The sequence below is a fragment of the Protomyctophum bolini genome (genome assembly GCF_963924005.1).
Source record: "Protomyctophum bolini genome assembly, chromosome: 22".
In the NCBI taxonomy this organism is placed as follows: Eukaryota; Metazoa; Chordata; class Actinopteri; order Myctophiformes; family Myctophidae; genus Protomyctophum; species Protomyctophum bolini.
Genome location: NC_137883.1, coordinates 4,354,352 through 4,372,248, shown reverse-complemented (window position 1 = coordinate 4,372,248; position 17,897 = coordinate 4,354,352). Strand labels below are relative to the sequence as shown.

The following is a 17,897-nucleotide window of genomic DNA, read 5'->3' as shown; positions in this document are numbered from 1 at the left end:
CACTAGGGCCCAGCGCTTCAACATTGGAGTGCATAGCTGGCCCCTTGGTTTGGAAGCACTCGTTTTCAGTAAAGCAACGTCCTGCTGCCTCCTGCGTTATGTGCCAATTCAAAACAGGTGGGTGCGCAGGGCAGTTGAGTGATATCTAACGAGCACTTCCAAACTCCAGCACTTGGAAAAAGAACCACCTGCAAGTGTGTCTGCAGTGGATTTTTTTATGAAACAAACACTTTGAGGTTAGAAAGAGACAAATTCAAGCTTTCCGTACAGCTGCAATGTTGGTGAGTTTGACGTTGTTTAATACAGATAGGACTTTTCGGTTTGGATGAATGGGCTGCCAATGGAAGTTGCACCTAGGTAGCACCCTTGCCCTTAACCCATTCTGAACGGGAACCCATTTTCGGTGTTAGCATCATGTTATGCTTTAGCTATTGAAAAATAGCAGATCTACAAGCTCATAGCGCGCCACCGAGTGGCGCGCTACGACCTTGTAGGTCTGCTATTTTTCAAAGATCGACTGACATTTTTTTAGAATCTGATCTCAGGTCAGAATGGGTTAACCAGACCAGTGCTGTGTCCAGAGGAAACCTCGTGTGAATCTGATCTCAGGTCAGAATGGGTCAACTTATATGGTAAGATGGCCGCGGTCTGCATAATGGAGAATAGGGGAAAACGAAGCCATACGAGAGGAAAGGACACAGAAGGACACAGCTGTTTGAAAAATGCGAACAAAGTTGCTGTGCTGTGCCAGCACAGTAGAAATGTGATCCGCTTCACGACAGGCTTGCTTTTGACCTGCTTATTCTCTCTCTCTCTCTCTCTCTCTCTCTCTCTCTCTCTCTCTCTCTCTGTGTTGTTTTTGGCAGCACATTTTAGTTTTAGTCATAGTCTTTTGAATAGTTTACATTTCGTTTTTTAGTCACATTTTAGTCACCTGGAATGTTTTTTTTGTTAGTCTAGTTTTAGACGACTAAATATCATACGATTTCAGTCGACTAAATCTTGTTGATTTAGTCAACTGAAATGTATTTTGGCGGTGCCTTGATGCCGTCGTAATAACTGATTTTACACTTGCTGAAGATAAGCTGATCTACGGATGAAGATATAGCCGATATCTACAAGCTCACAATGCGTCCGTCGCAGCCCTAAGATTCCAGGAACGTCACCGAGGATGCGTCCGCGGACTATAGGCATCAGTAGATGTACAGTATGTATATACACAAGAGAATATGAGGTTTGAAAAAGGCGATCTATTCCGCCCAGTATGGTTTGCCGGGCTCAGGCGCTGCTCAGGGCCATAACCCATTCTGACCTAAGATCAGATTCATACGAGGTTTCCACTGGACACACACTGGTCTGATGAACCCATTCTGACCTGAGATCAGATTCTAAAAAAATGTCAGTCGTTCTTCGATTTTTCAAAAATAGCAGACCTACAAGCTCGTAGCGCGCCACTCGGTGGCGCGCTATGAGCTTGTAGATCTGCTATTTTTCAATAGCTAAAGCATAACATGATGCTAACACCAAAATGGGTTCCCGGTCAGAATGGGATAATGACCAGAATCTGTATCGTCATAGCAGCATTCTGCAAAACATAAGACCTGATTTGACACGTGTAACTCTTCTTATTTTAGTCCAATCACATTCATGTTTGCTGCTATAGGCTGAGATGAGCAAACGAGTCATCAAAACTCAACCAGCATTTAGTTTATAATTTAAATGCAATAAATATAATAATATAAGAACCACATATTTTAGTTTTAAGAGTTGCATGACAATGACAAACAAGTCATTCTGTTGGGAGAGGGACCTGCAGCACATCTGGCTGTATGTGACTGCATCATGTCACAAAATGAGGGACACTCGGAAAAAGAATATACACAACGTGACTATTATCTCGACACGAACCATCTCGACACACACCACGGACACATTTAATACTGTACATTTTGACCGGCATGACAGTATATTTTCATATTGTATTGTGAACATTAATGTTCTATTTGCTTGTTTTCCCCCCCCGTTATATTTTTTTATTGATTTGATTTTGTTTGGTTCTTTTGTTGAACTTCATGCTTTGGCAATACTGTAGCCATTACATTCATGCCAATAAAGCTAATTGAATTGAGAGAGAGAGAGAGAGAGAGAGAGAGAGAGAGAGAGAGCACTCTCAGCAGAGAAAGATTGAAAATGTGCCAAACTGTGACATCTATTTTTAGAAATGACCAAACATAGAATTTATACTTACGGACGGACAGACAGACAGACAGACAGACAGACAAGACAAGACAAGACAGGACAAGACAAGACAAGACAAGACAGATACAAGACAAGACAAGACAAGACAAGACCGACAGACAAGACAAGACAAGACAAGACAAGACAAGACCGACAGACAAGACAGACAAGACAAGACAGACAAGACAAGACCGACAGACAACACCAGACAAGACAAGACCGACCTGCAGAGTGGTAGAGCGGAAGGCAGTCGTACATCACGTCTTCAGGCTTCATCCCGAAGCCGTAGTAGACCAAGGCTGCCATGCGGTAGTACCTGCTGTGCACCACGATGGCGGCTTTAGGCAAGCCCGTGGTCCCCGACGTGTAGATGTAGAACAGGCGATCTGCAGCGCATGCACGCACGCACGCACGCACGCACACGCACACGCACACGCGCACGCGCACGCACACGCACACACACGCACACACACACACACACACACACACACACACACACACACACAACACAGTCAAACACGCATCAGAAGTAGATATTACCCGTGTCGTTTAGTCTCTTGAATAGTTTTCATTTAGTTTTAGTCACGCGGAATGTTTTAGCGTTAGTCTAGTTTTAAGTCAACTAAATATAATTTTAGTCGACTAAAATGTGTTTTGACGTGGGCCTTGATGCCGTCGTAATGACTGTACAGTGACTTTACACTTGCTGAAAATAGCCGATCTACAAGCCCACAACGCTTCATCAGGTCTGACGACCGAATCGTTGCTCGATAAAATCTAAACTCAGGTGAAGACAGTGTGCGGGATTATTTTTCTCTACTTATCTCTTTCTTATCAGCTCCAGTTATCCGACGCACCTGTCCATTGTAGGTGTGCAGAAGGACTTTTTCTTATATACTTTAGTTATTGAAAAATGGCAGATCTACAGGCTTGTATAGGTTTGCTATTTTTGAAAAAGTCGTGAAAATTGTAGTGCAAATATTTGAATTTGCACTACGTTTTTTAACTCATATCTTTGCTTCTTGGAGGTCCCTGGAACAACGTATTTTTAGATGGGGGTTGGAGGCCAATTACATATAAGTCTGGGGGGTCCTTGACATGAAATAGTTTGAGAACCACTGACATAGAAACATAGTTTTTTTCATAAAACTGTCAGGATTGAGAAGACATTTGTAGAATTGTCCTCAGGTCTAAAAGGGGCTAATAATCGATTAACCGTGGCACCCAACCATCCCCCAACACAAACAAAACACTCATCCACCCACAAAGTGCAAGCTGGTGTGCCAATAAAGGCTCGGCCCCAAAATGCAATGACATCGTAATAGTGTTTATGGCACATTGATCTTTGTTCTTGTGGTAATAATAAGATTAGGTTGTGTAATTGGTTCATGGGTCAGGAATATCTGCACAGTGAATTTATCTTGTGTATTATTAAAGGACAATAATGCAATGACTCATCTCAACTTCAGCCCTGAATTGTGCAACCTTTACGTCACTATGATCTGTGTCAAAGATGAACACGATAGTGGTCTGTCCGTCTGTCTGTCTGTCTGTCTGTCTGTCAGTCACATACACACATCACCATGGAAACAAGCCCCTACTATGCATGTCATTCGAATTGTTATGAGCCAGCATGCTGGATGAATCATAATAACAGCATCATTATTATTATACCAGGAAGCATGGATTGAAGAGTAATTTGTTCCATTTCAGCCTTCGGCTGATCACGCTCTCTCTCTCTCTCTCTCTCTCTCTCTCTCTCCCTCTGTAAGTCTGTATGCAATGTGTCAGGGACGTTTTGGATAAAACGTTTTCTGTATTTCTGTTTTCTCGCCTTAAGACCCACCTGTACACGTTGGCTTTTAATTCCGTTTTGAGAGGTCTTGTGTTTTTCTGTGGCTTTGTCGTAATTGTCTTACTGTATGGTTTTGTTGGTGTCTTTTGTTTTAGCTTCACAGTGTATTTAGCTTTCTGTACAGCACTTTGTAAACCTTGAGTTGTGAAATGTTTTATAAATAAAGTGGATTGTACTGGATTGTGTGTGAATGTATGTATCAATCTGTATGTGCGACCAGATTTGACTGGTGGGTCAAACTGAACAACCAATATGTCAATTTGAAGCATGACATGAAAAAATGAAAAATAAATCCAATGGCAGTCCCTCAGTCAAAGTTAGTCACATTATTGTCTGTGTACTGTATGTTTCTATGTAATCCGTTACTGTTTTATGGGTCTGCCCCCCCCCCCCCCCTTGAAAATTAGACGCTGCATCATTCTCAAAGGGCTATCCCTTCAATAAACATCTCAAATCTAACCAACTTCGGTTCATTTCTTATGGCTGGATTTCTTTTTTTTACAAAAGGGTTCTGCATTTAGCATGCGTTTTCAACATCTGGCGGATGAATTGCAAGTTGTGCAAACTATAAGGTCTAAAAATAGTACTATTGGACACTCTTCTGCAGAGCACACGTCTGTGGTCATTTGTAATGCAGAATAATAGCTATGGCATTTCTGGCATGTCTTTGTGTCCAAAGTCAGTCGTCGGCAAACGCAACATGGCCAATTTAAAAGATTGCAGTGAAATAATTAAAGTGCCGTGATTTTCTTCCATTTCCCACCCCTTATATAATTCAATGCATTTAATGTTTGTGTTGCCATGTCATATTTAAAAAAGGCACATATGACGTAATTTCTCCTTTCATTGTCAATGGCAAAAATTGTGATACGTGACGGGACGAAAAGCTGTATATAGGACGAGCTGGCGCCCCTCAAAAAGATCTCATCTTTTCACCTAATTCATGTATGATGAATTTAGGTGACTGGTTCGCCGATTCGCTCGTCGACATACGTATGACGCACATTTTCCCTACATTGTCAATGGCCTTTTAATGTTTATGTAGCCACAAATGTATTCATCAGTCATATTTGAGGGACATATGAGTGTAGAGTAGGAGAGTAGCGACACGCTTTGACCTCGCCGCAAAGCGGGTGCCTATGGGCTATAGTTCCAAACATTGCTCCTGTGGCTGGAACTATATCCCATTGAGATAGAATGAGCACTTCCGCATCCCATCGTTACAATGGGAGTCAACGCCATAGTGTCGCCACTCTCTTACTATATTACTCTGACTAGCCCTTACCCGTTGTGTGATATTTGCCCCCCTCTTGTGGCCGTGGGGGGGTACTGCGCCCGGGCGCATTGCCCATCGTGTGGTGATGTAAAAACAATATTTGTACAGTAAATATGACAGTTGCGTCTGTAAAAAGTAGCCTAGCCGGTTTCTGGGAGCGTGCAGGTTTTTTTTTGGCATGGAGAGATGTGTGCTAATAGTGTGGCTCGGTCGGAGATAGACCACAGACGGATAAACGGGGGTAAACGTTCACTAATACATTGATTATTAATCATTAATGTGTCAAATGGGAAAAAGGGCTCCGTTAAGACCTCCATATAATTATGGTCCATGCCTGTGTGAAAGGTGGGAGTGATTCGTGCAGTTAATGATGAGATAACGTGCTGTCAGTGACATTCAGACAGACAGACAGACAGACAGACATTCGCTGAATTATAGTATGATAATGACCTAATTTCTCCTTTCATTGCCAACGGCAAATATTATTTAATATTATTATATATTATATAATATTATTTTAAGGGGCGATAGCCCCTCCGATGCATTTGCTTTTGAAGATTAGGTCATAATGGCAGCCAAGTCTATATGGGACTTTTAATGTTTGTTTTTAGAGCACTTATTGCGACGAGAATCGTTTGCCAGTCTATGGACTTTTTTTGAGGGCCTCCTATACAGTATGTCCAGCTTTTTGGTGTGTGACACAGTGTAACCCAAAAGTTGTCCCGACACAAACATTAAATGCCATTGACAATGAATGGGACAACTTTGTGTGTTTGTGTGTGAACGCCAACATTTGCGGCGACCCGAGGACGCAAATTGTGATTGGCCGGAATGAGATGATGATGGCGCGACGATAAGAAGAGCGCCACTCACTCACACACACGGTGGTGTGATTTATCACAAATCATCGAGACTTGAGAGGCTGGAGACACCTAAACCGGTCTAACTGCATATTCCGCGAGTGTGTGTGTGCGTCAAAATGTGAAACCTCTTACCGCACACACACTGAATTGAATCTGACAGGTGCTCTCTCTCTCTATTTTGTGATGCACAGCCCCCCCTCCCCCCCTTTGGTTGTCTCTCTTAACCCATTTAGGCCCGACGCCGAAATTTCAAAAACATTATGTCTTCTAAATCCTGACAGTTTTCTGAAATACCTCATGTTTCTGTATCAGTGGTACTCAATTAGGCCTGTCAAAAAAAATCGATTCGAGTTAGAATCGCGATTCTAATGCTGTCCGATTCAGAATCGATTCTCATTTTCCAAAAATCGATTAAAAAAAAATAAAAAAAAATGGCCTGGGTTTCTGCATAGTGCATTTACTACCAGCTAAGCTAAGCCTGCCAATTGTATTTATTTTACACCTGTTTTAATACTAATGTATTGTTCTGGTTTTGAGTGAGAAGAGATTTTGTAACTTTTGTACTGGTTCAAATTTGTGCAAGCTAAATACATGAGACATGTTCTTACTCTTGGATTTAACCTTTGTGTGTTTAAATCATTCAGTTGATAAAACCTTTACAATTATACAAGCTTTTTACTAAATGTACTCTGCTTTCATGCCAGAAGACTGGAGTAGATCATGCTAAAATTCTATTTAATTGTTTTTAATAAAATAAAATAAACTGCTTTAGAATCGAAAAAAATCTTTTTTGAATCGAGAATCGGAAAAATCGAAAAGATCGTTTTTGAATCGAATCGTCACCCCAAGAATCGGAATCGAAACGAATCGTGGGACACCTAAAGATTCGCAGCCCTATACTCAATGTATCATGTCAAGGACCCCAAAGATTATAATGTAATTGGGCCACCGAACCCGCGCCTTTACAGTGCATTCGATCGAGCGAACCATAATGCTACTCACGTTAGCCGGGTTAGCTATAGCTGTGTTGTTAGCGCAACACACTGGATCGTCCATCTTAGATGGCCGTCGCCATAATAATCCATTCTATCCATCTCTTGCAATCGCCTGTATCTCCTATTCCTTGTCCCATTTTTGGTCAAAACAACGTTTCTTTGACGGCACAGAGCCGACGATGTGGAGCTCCCTGTAACGGACCCCGGAATGGAAATGGAGGAAAGGCTCTTACTTTGAAAGGCTATGTGGGCAAACAGGAAGCTTGCTCACTCATACTGTCTGATAAAGCCCAGCATGCATCAGTCAGGAAGTAAATGTTTGTTCTTCATGTGCTCCAAACCATGATCATGGAAAGCTAAGCCTAACCTCACCAACAGGATGAAATGGAACACCAAAAGGAACAAGTGAGTGCAGACAAATGAAATAACAAATGACATGGAAATGGAACTGCCAGATTTTAATTATTGATTTATTGGTTTTAGTGACTTTCCTGGAGAATGGCATGGTCAAGTGACATCATGATATTGGGACACCTGGTAACAAGTTAGCACCTAGCTGGAGAGGGAACAAGGTGAATGTCATTTTATGGTTATTGGTTTGTGTCATATTGTTGTGGGATCTTGTTTTATTGGTTTGTTTATATGGTATTATGTTTTGATATGAAACTTTTATTGGTTAATTGTAAACTTATTTGTTTATATGAATGCCTCACTTTATTGAAGATTTCTTCCTGTATTGATTATATGTTTGTGCCTTGCCTTTAGTTTTCACGATGATCTATTAAAGAAACTTCACATCATCAGTCGGCCTTCAACCTCTTTGTCCAGCGTGGTTCGCTACAGTGAAAACTTCACCCAACATGGCCCCCCACCCCCCCCCCGTAAGACATCTACACAGTCTCAGATTCTGAGATCTGTACTTCAGAACCCGGCCTACTTCACCCCTTCAGCCTGCTTCACAGTGGTTAGTGGTCTGAGGGTTGATCATTTCAACACAAACACAACAGCAAATACATAATTGACATTACACACAGCTTCAGAAAAAATAAAATAAAGGTTCATGCAGAGGAATGTGAACTGGACATTGTCTTGCTCTTTTGGAAAAAGGTTTCAAGTGCTTGTGGCCATGCCTATGAATTATGGTTTTGATGTTTATGTAAAGTGGTGACATTATTTATAAAGGTTTTCTTACAGTTTGATACTGTGGGTTTTTGAGGTTTATGCAAAGGTATTTATGAAGGGTTCCATACAGTTTGATACTGTGGGTTTTTGACGTTCATGAAAGGTGTCAGTCTTTGATCCGGTACAGAGGTTTTCTTGGGTTCACCTTTTGTTTGTGGTAATTTTCTGTGATACATTTTCAAAATGCCTGAAATAAGTGTTGAGGTACATGGGTCTGATCTAGACCAAGAACTTGACAAACAAATTGAAAATGTCAACAAAGAAATTGAGGACTTGAAAGATGCCCTCCAAAGGGAAAATGAATCGGAGGAAAGACAAAAATTAAAGGAAGCCATTCATGCCAAAAAACAAACGCTAGAAGATCTCAATGAAAGATGGACGGACTTACAAGAAAAACTTCAGGACGAAACCATAAGCCCTCGACGCAGCAACCGTAAACAAGTTCCAACAAGTAAAATGCTTGCGTATCAAAAGGAAACTACAGATAAAAAGATCAAAACATTCCTCAGTATGTATGAACAATGGAAGGTCATAGTGCGCACATTAAAGATGAATCTAAAATCTAATACTCCAGAAAGTGAAATTGAACTCGTAATTGACAAACTGGTAAGAAGCAAGGAGAATGTCTCAAGGCTCTTCATCGAGATTCGGGATCATGTCACGCCAGATATGGATATGAGGCGGCGGGTCGACTCATGTGAGTCCATCACAAAAGACCTCGTGCAAATAGCTACAGACATAATGCTGGATGATGATATCAATGTGGAAAATCAACATGATCGCCTTCAGGAACTGCGTAACCGTGACTCCTCTCATTCTATCTTTGGTGCTCAGTCACAAGCCAGTTCCAGAAGAAGCCACCGTTCTAGCACCTCTATAGCAGCCAGTCGACTAGAGGCAGCAGCTGACCTTGCTGGAAAGGAGGCTGAATATGAGTCCCAAGTGGAAGAGCAGAAAAAGAAGGGAGAACTGGAGCAGCTGCAAGCAGCAAGAGGAGTCAAGGTAGCTCGAGCTAAACTGAGGATTTATGATCAGGCAGCACAAGAGGAGGCTGCCATTCTGGACAACTATCCCAACTATCCCAACAGCTATCCTAACACCAATAAAGGAGAGTCTGCCATCTCAAAGGAAATCCAGCACTCAGACATCATTACACCAAACATACCCCTTGACATTATTTCTATCACCCAGGCAATTCACAGCAGTATGGGTTTAAACAGACTTCCCATTCCTGAACCATTCATATTTACTGGAGAACCCATAAGCTTCATTCAATGGAAGGCTTCATTTTGCTCATTGATTGATCAAAGGCCCATTTCACCTGCAGAAAAATTGTATTATCTGAAGAGATACGTGGGTGGATCGGCTCGTAAGGTTCTGGAGGGTACCTTCTATAGGAGCGATGATGAGGCCTATCGTGAAGCCTGGGACAGACTACAACAGCGCTATGGACAGTCGTTCACTATTCAGAGAGCCTTCAGAGAGAAACTCACAAGATGGCCTAAGATTCAGAACCGAGATGCCCTAGGACTGCGGGAATTTGCAGACTTTCTGAAATCTTGCCAAGATGCCATGCCTCACGTGAAAGGATTAGAAATTCTGAACGACTGTGAGGAAAATCAAAGGCTCATTCAGAAACTACCCGAATGGACAGCTTCCATGTGGAATCGGCAAGTAGCTCAGCGTCTGCATGACGACAAGGATTTTCCCAGTTTCCGAACTTTCTCTGATTTTGTTTCCATGGAGGCGGAAATTGCATGTAACCCAATTACATCTTCCCACGCTCTCAGATCTTCAGATTCCAACATGGAAAAAATACATCACAGAGAAACAAAGGGGAACAATGCTAGGGTTTTCCATACTCAAGCTGAACCGGATGGCGCCTATCAATATCCAAAGAGTTCAAAACCTCCATGCATACTCTGCCAAGACGGCACGCATCAACTTCAGGGCTGCTTAAGGTTTACGGCAATGTCTTTGGAGGAGCGACATAACTATGTGAGGGAAAGGGGACTCTGTTACGGATGCCTGAGATCCGGCCATATCTCTAAACGTTGTCGTTATCCCCATGTGTGCGACGTCTGTAAGGCAAAACACCCTACCTGCCTCCATGATTTCAGTCGTGGCAGGGATACACATGCACCTAGTACAGCTCCAGCAGAAGACGATACTAACGATTTAACTGCAGTAACATCATTTAGTGTGGCCGGGGATGGATCTCCTAACACCTCTATGGTTGTACCAGTATGGGTATCGACTAAGAAGGAACCGAATATAGAGAAACTTGCCTATGCCATGCTAGACACTCAAAGTGATACAACTTTCATTGAAAGGGGTTTGAGCCAGTCTTTGAGAGCAGAAACGTATCCAGTTAAACTGAAACTGACCACCATGGGTGGAAGTAATACTCTTGTCAACAGCGAAAGGACCTCAGACCTCCGAGTCAGGGGATATAATTCAACCAATTATTTGGACCTTCCACTAGCCTACACAAAGGACTGGATACCCGCTAATCGATCACACATTCCCACTTGTGAAACAGCGAGGCAGTGGGAGCATCTCTTGGAGATAGCAGATGAGATGCCATCACTCAAAGACTGTGACGTGGGCCTGTTAATAGGCTATAATTGTTCTGCAGCACTCGCACCTAAACGTGTCATTCTGGGAAAACCAAATGAACCATTCGCCGTTAAAACTGATCTGGGGTGGAGTATTGTAGGATGCTCCTTGCCACGTCCCCATTTTTCAAACCCCATAAGTATGTGTCACAGAGTAGCCACCAAAGAGCTACCCCCAATCACCCCTGCTGATGCCATTCGCATGTTGGAGTCTGACTTTAAGGACGGTGATGCAAATGACAAAACGGTATCCCAAGATGATATTGCTTTCCTCAACATAATGAATGAAGGTATTCACAAAACTAACCATGGCCACTATGAAATGCCTCTTCCCTTCAAAGAAAGACCCAGTTTACCCGACAATAAGCAACTGGCTATCATAAGACTAAAACATCTCAAAAGGAAACTGCTTAAGGATGACTGCTATAAGAAGCAATACACCACCTTTATGGAGGAAATAATAGAAAGGGGTGACGCAGAGGAAATCAAGGACCATGGAACTGAAGGTGAAAGATGGTACATCCCGCATCATGGCGTATATCATGCCAAGAAACCAGGCAAGCTTCGGGTAGTATTTGACTGTTCTGGTAAATACAGAGGAACTAGTCTAAATGACCATCTGCTCTCAGGACCCGATTTGACAAATAACTTAACTGGCGTTCTCATAAGATTTCGACGGCATCCAGTCGCATTGATGTGCGATATCGAAAAGATGTTTCATCAGTTCTACGTAAATAAAGAAGACCGAAACTACCTGCGTTTCCTGTGGTGGAAGGGAGGAAATATGGACACGCAGCCCAAGGAATTCCACATGAATGTGCATCTGTTTGGTGCCGCTTCTTCTCCCGGATGTGCAAATTATGGGCTAAAACACCTTGCAAGGGAAAACCGTGACCTTTACCCTCTTGGCTCACAGTTCGTCATAAGGGATTTTTATGTTGACGACGGGGTCACAAGTGTGAACCGTACTGAAGACGCTATTCAGCTCGCCAGAGAAGCACAAGAACTTTGCACCAAGGGTGGTCTCAGACTGCACAAATTCATATCCAATGACAGAGCTGTCTTAGAGAGTATACAACCATCAGAACGTGCTACAGACTTGAAGAACCTTGACCTTTCCTTTGAAGAGCTGCCATCGGAGAGAGCATTAGGAATCCAATGGGACGTAGAATCGGATTGTTTTAGACTGGCAGTCAATCTTAAAGTCCAGCCTGAGACTCGCCGTGGAATTTTGTCTACAGTTGCCTCTGTGTACGATCCCCTTGGGTTTGTGGCCCCGTTCCTATTGAAAGGGAAAGGGGTCCTTCAGGAAATGTGCAGGCGTGGCATAGGCTGGGACGACCCTTTGGCGGACGAGCTCCAGCCACAGTGGGAAAGATGGAGAAGTGACCTGTCCAATTTGGACAAGATTAAGATACCACGCTGTTATGCACCTGCAGACTTCGGAAAGGCAATCAAGACAGAGCTACATCATTTTTCTGATGCCAGTATGACGGGATATGGCCAGTGTACTTACCTGAGACTGCAAAATGAAGAAGGAAAAGTCCACTGTGCCTTGATCATAGGGAAATCCCGTGTTTCACCAACAAAAATTACAACCATTCCCAGATTGGAATTGACTGCTGCAGTTGTCTCTGTGAAGATGAGCAATATGCTCAAAGAGGAGCTGGGATGCACAGAGGCAGAGGAGGTTTTCTGGACCGATTCTAAGGTAGTGTTGGGATACATAAACAATGAGGCACGACGATTCCACACTTTCGTCGCAAATCGGTTGCAGAAGATACACCTCAGTACGTCTCCGCAGCAATGGAAATACGTTCCTACTGGTGAGAATCCTGCCGACCTTGCCTCCAGGGGCCTAACGGCCAGAGAACTGTCCTCTTCAAGTTGGTTCACCGGCCCACAGTTCCTGTGGGAAAGAGAAATCAGGGCATCAGAAGATTACATCCCTGAACCGGTAGTGGGAGATCCAGAGGTTAGAAGCTCTCTGGTTTTGAATACAGAAACAACGGAGCAAAGAAGCATCATTGACCGTTTGTGCAAATTCTCAACCTGGTCAAGAGCAATCAGAGCCATCGCTCGCATCCTCAGATTCACCAGCAAGAGCAAATTAAATGGCCTCACCACTGTGGCAGAAAGGGAAAAGGCGGAGCATGTCATTATTCAGGCCTTGCAAGGGCAAGCATACAAAGAGGAGTTGGAGGTGATATGCAGGGGAGCCGTACTACCGTCTCGCAACAAACTGTATTGTCTCAACCCCTTCCTTGAAGATGGCATACTCAAGGTGGGAGGAAGATTACGTAACTCGTCAGTCTCTAACTCAATCAAATATCCTACAATAATTCCAAAGAATCACCCCTTATCTAAGATGATAATTGCCCACTGTCATGAGGAAGTCAAGCATCAAGGCAAAGGTCTTACAATTAATGAAATGAGGTCAAAGGGATATTGGATGCAAGGGATAAATAGAGCCGTGGCTACATATATTCAACGTTGCGTGTCTTGCAGACGACACAGAAGACCAACAGAAGAGCAAAGAATGGCTGATCTGCCTCCCGAACGTGTGGAACCATCACCGCCATTTACCTATTGTGGGATGGATTGTTTTGGGCCATTTCTTGTGAAGCAAGGACGAAAAGTTAATAAGAGGTATGGCCTTCTATTCACTTGTCTATCTTCTCGAGCCATTCACATAGAAATGCTCGATGATATGACAACGGATGCCTTTATCAATGGCCTTCGCTGCTTCATTGCCATACGTGGTGCAGTTCGACAGATCCGCTGCGATCAAGGAAGTAATTTTATTGGTGCAAAAAATGAGTTCAAGGAAGCTCTCAAGGAAGTGAATGCAGAACGGTTGACTACATTTCTGTCAGAAAAACAGTGCGACTTCTGCATGAATGCACCTTACACAAGTCACGCTGGCGGAGTCTGGGAACGTCAGATACGCACAGTGAGAAGTATCCTTCAGGCTACTATTGAGCTTTCCTCCGGCAGACTGGATGATGCATCCTTACGGGCCTTTCTCTATGAAGCTATGGCTATAGTGAATAATCGCCCCCTCACAATCGATAATCTCAATGATCCAAACAGCCTTGAACCACTCACCCCTAACCATCTTTTAACCATGAAATTGGTCAAAGCCTTGCCTCCCCCCGGCACCTTTGTAAGGGAGGACATGTACGCTCGGAAGAGATGGCGGCATGTTCAATACTTGGCCGAACAGTTCTGGAGTAGGTGGAGGAAAGAATATCTGGCCAACATCACTATCAGACAGCGGTGGCACGTCCCACGGAGGAATCTCCAAATAGGAGATATAGTGATGGTACACGATAATGATTTGCCCAGAAACGAATGGCGGTTGGGTCGAGTGGCAGACACTAATACCGACAGTGATGGACTAGTAAGAAGAGTGAAGGTCTGCCTTAGTGATCAGAAGCTTGGCAAGAAGGGTGAACGCCTGTACAAACAGTCAGTACTGGAACGTTCCGTGCAGAAGCTGGTCCTGTTGTTGGAAACTGGCGAGCCTGCCTCCTAATTGTTGCCTCTGCTGACTGGAAAATCATATGTGACTCATACACGTCATGCCCACGTATAATTTTGGTGGGAGTGTAACGGACCCCGGAATGGAAATGGAGGAAAGGCTCTTACTTTGAAAGGCTATGTGGGCAAACAGGAAGCTTGCTCACTCATACTGTCTGATAAAGCCCAGCATGCATCAGTCAGGAAGTAAATGTTTGTTCTTCATGTGCTCCAAACCATGATCATGGAAAGCTAAGCCTAACCTCACCAACAGGATGAAATGGAACACCAAAAGGAACAAGTGAGTGCAGACAAATGAAATAACAAATGACATGGAAATGGAACTGCCAGATTTTAATTATTGATTTATTGGTTTTAGTGACTTTCCTGGAGAATGGCATGGTCAAGTGACATCATGATATTGGGACACCTGGTAACAAGTTAGCACCTAGCTGGAGAGGGAACAAGGTGAATGTCATTTTATGGTTATTGGTTTGTGTCATATTGTTGTGGGATCTTGTTTTATTGGTTTGTTTATATGGTATTATGTTTTGATATGAAACTTTTATTGGTTAATTGTAAACTTATTTGTTTATATGAATGCCTCACTTTATTGAAGATTTCTTCCTGTATTGATTATATGTTTGTGCCTTGCCTTTAGTTTTCACGATGATCTATTAAAGAAACTTCACATCATCAGTCGGCCTTCAACCTCTTTGTCCAGCGTGGTTCGCTACACTCCCCCCAGAGCTCCGGTCTGGATTCACATTGTCAACAAGGCCTGCCCGCAGCTCCGTGTATAGATTCCCAGTTTAGGTCTACTGCTAGCTTGACCGGGAATGGCGGCTTTTCAAAATAAGAGCTCAAATTTAAAAGAAACGGCATGGCGTGAATTAGATCCTAATTTTTCAATAAAATGCTAGCGGGCAATAGGTTGAGACTGCTTATGTTGGGAAGACCAGTACCCATGGTTGGTTGGTTGGTTTGGTTTGGTAAAGGTTGTTGTTGCGTTTCGACCGACAGCGAGCCCTCACCTGTGAAGCAGCGGTCCGGCCGGCTCGGCAGATGGGTGGGGCTGGCGTCCAGCAGGGGTTCTAGGCACTCGGTTCCCTGTGGAACCCGTTTGGCATCCCAGTCCCCAGAGCAGAACAGCTGAACGGCGTTCCCCATGGAACCGTGGATCTCACAAAGCGCTGCGAGAGGGGAAGACACATAGAATATATATAAAAATAAATAAATATATATATATATATATCTGTTGCATTATTCCACTTTGAAACTTATGAACCGTAGTGTTGTGTTTATAGCAGACTCCTCACTAAAAATGTGCACTTGCAGTTTGGGCAACTCCAAAAGCAAACTTCACATGCCCCCGACATTGTATTCATGTTCACACAAGGAGGAAGAGAAGGGAATGTAAAAGGATAATTTGGAAGTGAGGTATTAATGGAGGGTGAGGAACAGTTGAGAAAAAGAATACAGAAGGCATGGCAAACAAAAAGGGGAACCCGGTGAAGGAAAAGGAATATAATATGGGATTAAGTATGGGCACAGAGGGCACATTCCATAACCACTAAAGGGAATGATGACAGACAGACAGACGGACGGACGGACAGACAGACAGACAGACAGACAGACAGACAGACAGACAGACAGACGGACGGACGGACGGACGGACGGACGGACGGACGGACGGACGGACGGACGGACGGACGGACGGACGGACGGACGGACGGACGGACGGACGGACGGACGGACGGACGGACGGACGGACGGACAGACAGACAGACAGACAGACAGACAGACAGACAGACAGACAGACAGACAGACAGACGGACGGACGGACGGACAGACGAGAAGGTGAGACCAGTATCTCATGAGGAGGTGCCCGGGGGGAGAGAGAGAGAGAGAGAGAGAGAGAGAGAGAGAGAGAGAGAGAGAGAGAGAGAGAGAGAGAGAGAGAGAGAGAGAGAGAGAGGTGAAGCACGACAGAGGGTAGGAAGAGAGAAGGACATATTACTAGGCCCAGCGTGCGCGAAGAGAGGAAGAGATGAAAATGAGACCAACGGTCAACATCAAACGAAAACACGAAGGGGCCACGCATTGGACCAAAATGGACAAATTGAAACGCAGTGTGCCGAGTTATATTTTAAAACGGCACACATGCATATTGCTTTAAATTGGGTTGTTGGTTTGCCAGGCTAGATGTGGCCTATAGGTCGGTCCTTGCTTCACAATACAATACAAGAGAAGGGTAGGGGCGGGGTGGGGAGAAATAGACCGTTTTGCTTAATGTAAAAGCCTTTCACTGTGCTGGCTCAGTGCTAAGGCTGCTGACTGGCATTGGCTTGCTCAGTAGCAAGGAAGGAAGCTATAGGTTTCCAATTACTTAAAGACATAAACCACACGACAAATATAGGATGCCGTACAAAGCCTGTAACATCAATCCTAAGACAAAGAAGAAAAGAAAAAAAAAAACATTATTTCTTTACAGTAGTTGAGTCATGGTTGAGATTGAGTCAGGGGCCCAAAACTAAACACACATTTCCACACATCTTGTGTACCATTTCCGTGCGCATGCACACGCACACTTTTTTTTAAACATATTTTTACGGTTTTATTATTACTTTGCTGCTGCATTGTCTGAAGGTCTTTGAAGGTCTCATGTACATTAAGACCAATACATATGGACCCAAATGAATGAGGATTCCATATCCAAGTGGTGTATAGTTTTGTCTGGAGAAGTGGATACAATATAATTCCCACCCAAACATTCAAGGTGGTCCAAACTAAAGCCCATGCTATGAACAGTGGCATCAAGCCAGCAAGGTGTGTGACAAGGTCACATGACAGCATCAATTATATCTAAGGCTAGCAAACACTAATTTCCAAGAACTCAGACATTCCTAGAATAGGCTAGGTTGCGGAGGCTACAATATGCACCAACTTACAAGAACTCAGACATTCCTAGAATAGGCTATAGGTTGCGAAGGCTATACAATATGCACCAACTTACTTGCAATGCAACTCAACTGCTTTTAAATTGGCCCTACATTAATCGTGCGACTGTTGAGAGCCCATCCTTCAGGTGAATACCGGTGTATCTGCATGCTTTGAATGATTGATTACTTCATAAACAGTTTGCACGGGAACGTACAGTTCAATACAAGCTCGGCTAAGAGGATTTATAACCCAAGGACGCCTATGGCTTGTTTCCATTGGGGTAACTGGGGGTCATTGATGTTAAATGAATTGATCTGAACTTTAAAAACACAAATATGCAGTACAAATTGCAATAATTACATTGTTGTGGTGGCGAAGTCTAAATAATAGTGACTACCACTACTT

At 43.5% G+C, this 17,897-nt stretch overlaps 1 protein-coding gene across 1 annotated transcript in view; it reads right to left on the bottom strand.

The window, feature by feature from the left end:
- The window catches only part of slc27a4 (solute carrier family 27 member 4), a 61,924-nt gene that overhangs the window by 24,495 nt on the left and 19,532 nt on the right, over nt 1-17,897 (bottom strand). The window contains exons 6-7 of the mRNA XM_080756523.1: nt 15,584-15,742; nt 2,463-2,624 (exon numbers count right to left, since the gene is read on the bottom strand). Of these exons, the coding sequence (XP_080612649.1) occupies nt 2,463-2,624; nt 15,584-15,742 (321 nt within the window). The remainder of the gene's footprint in view (nt 1-2,462; nt 2,625-15,583; nt 15,743-17,897) is intronic.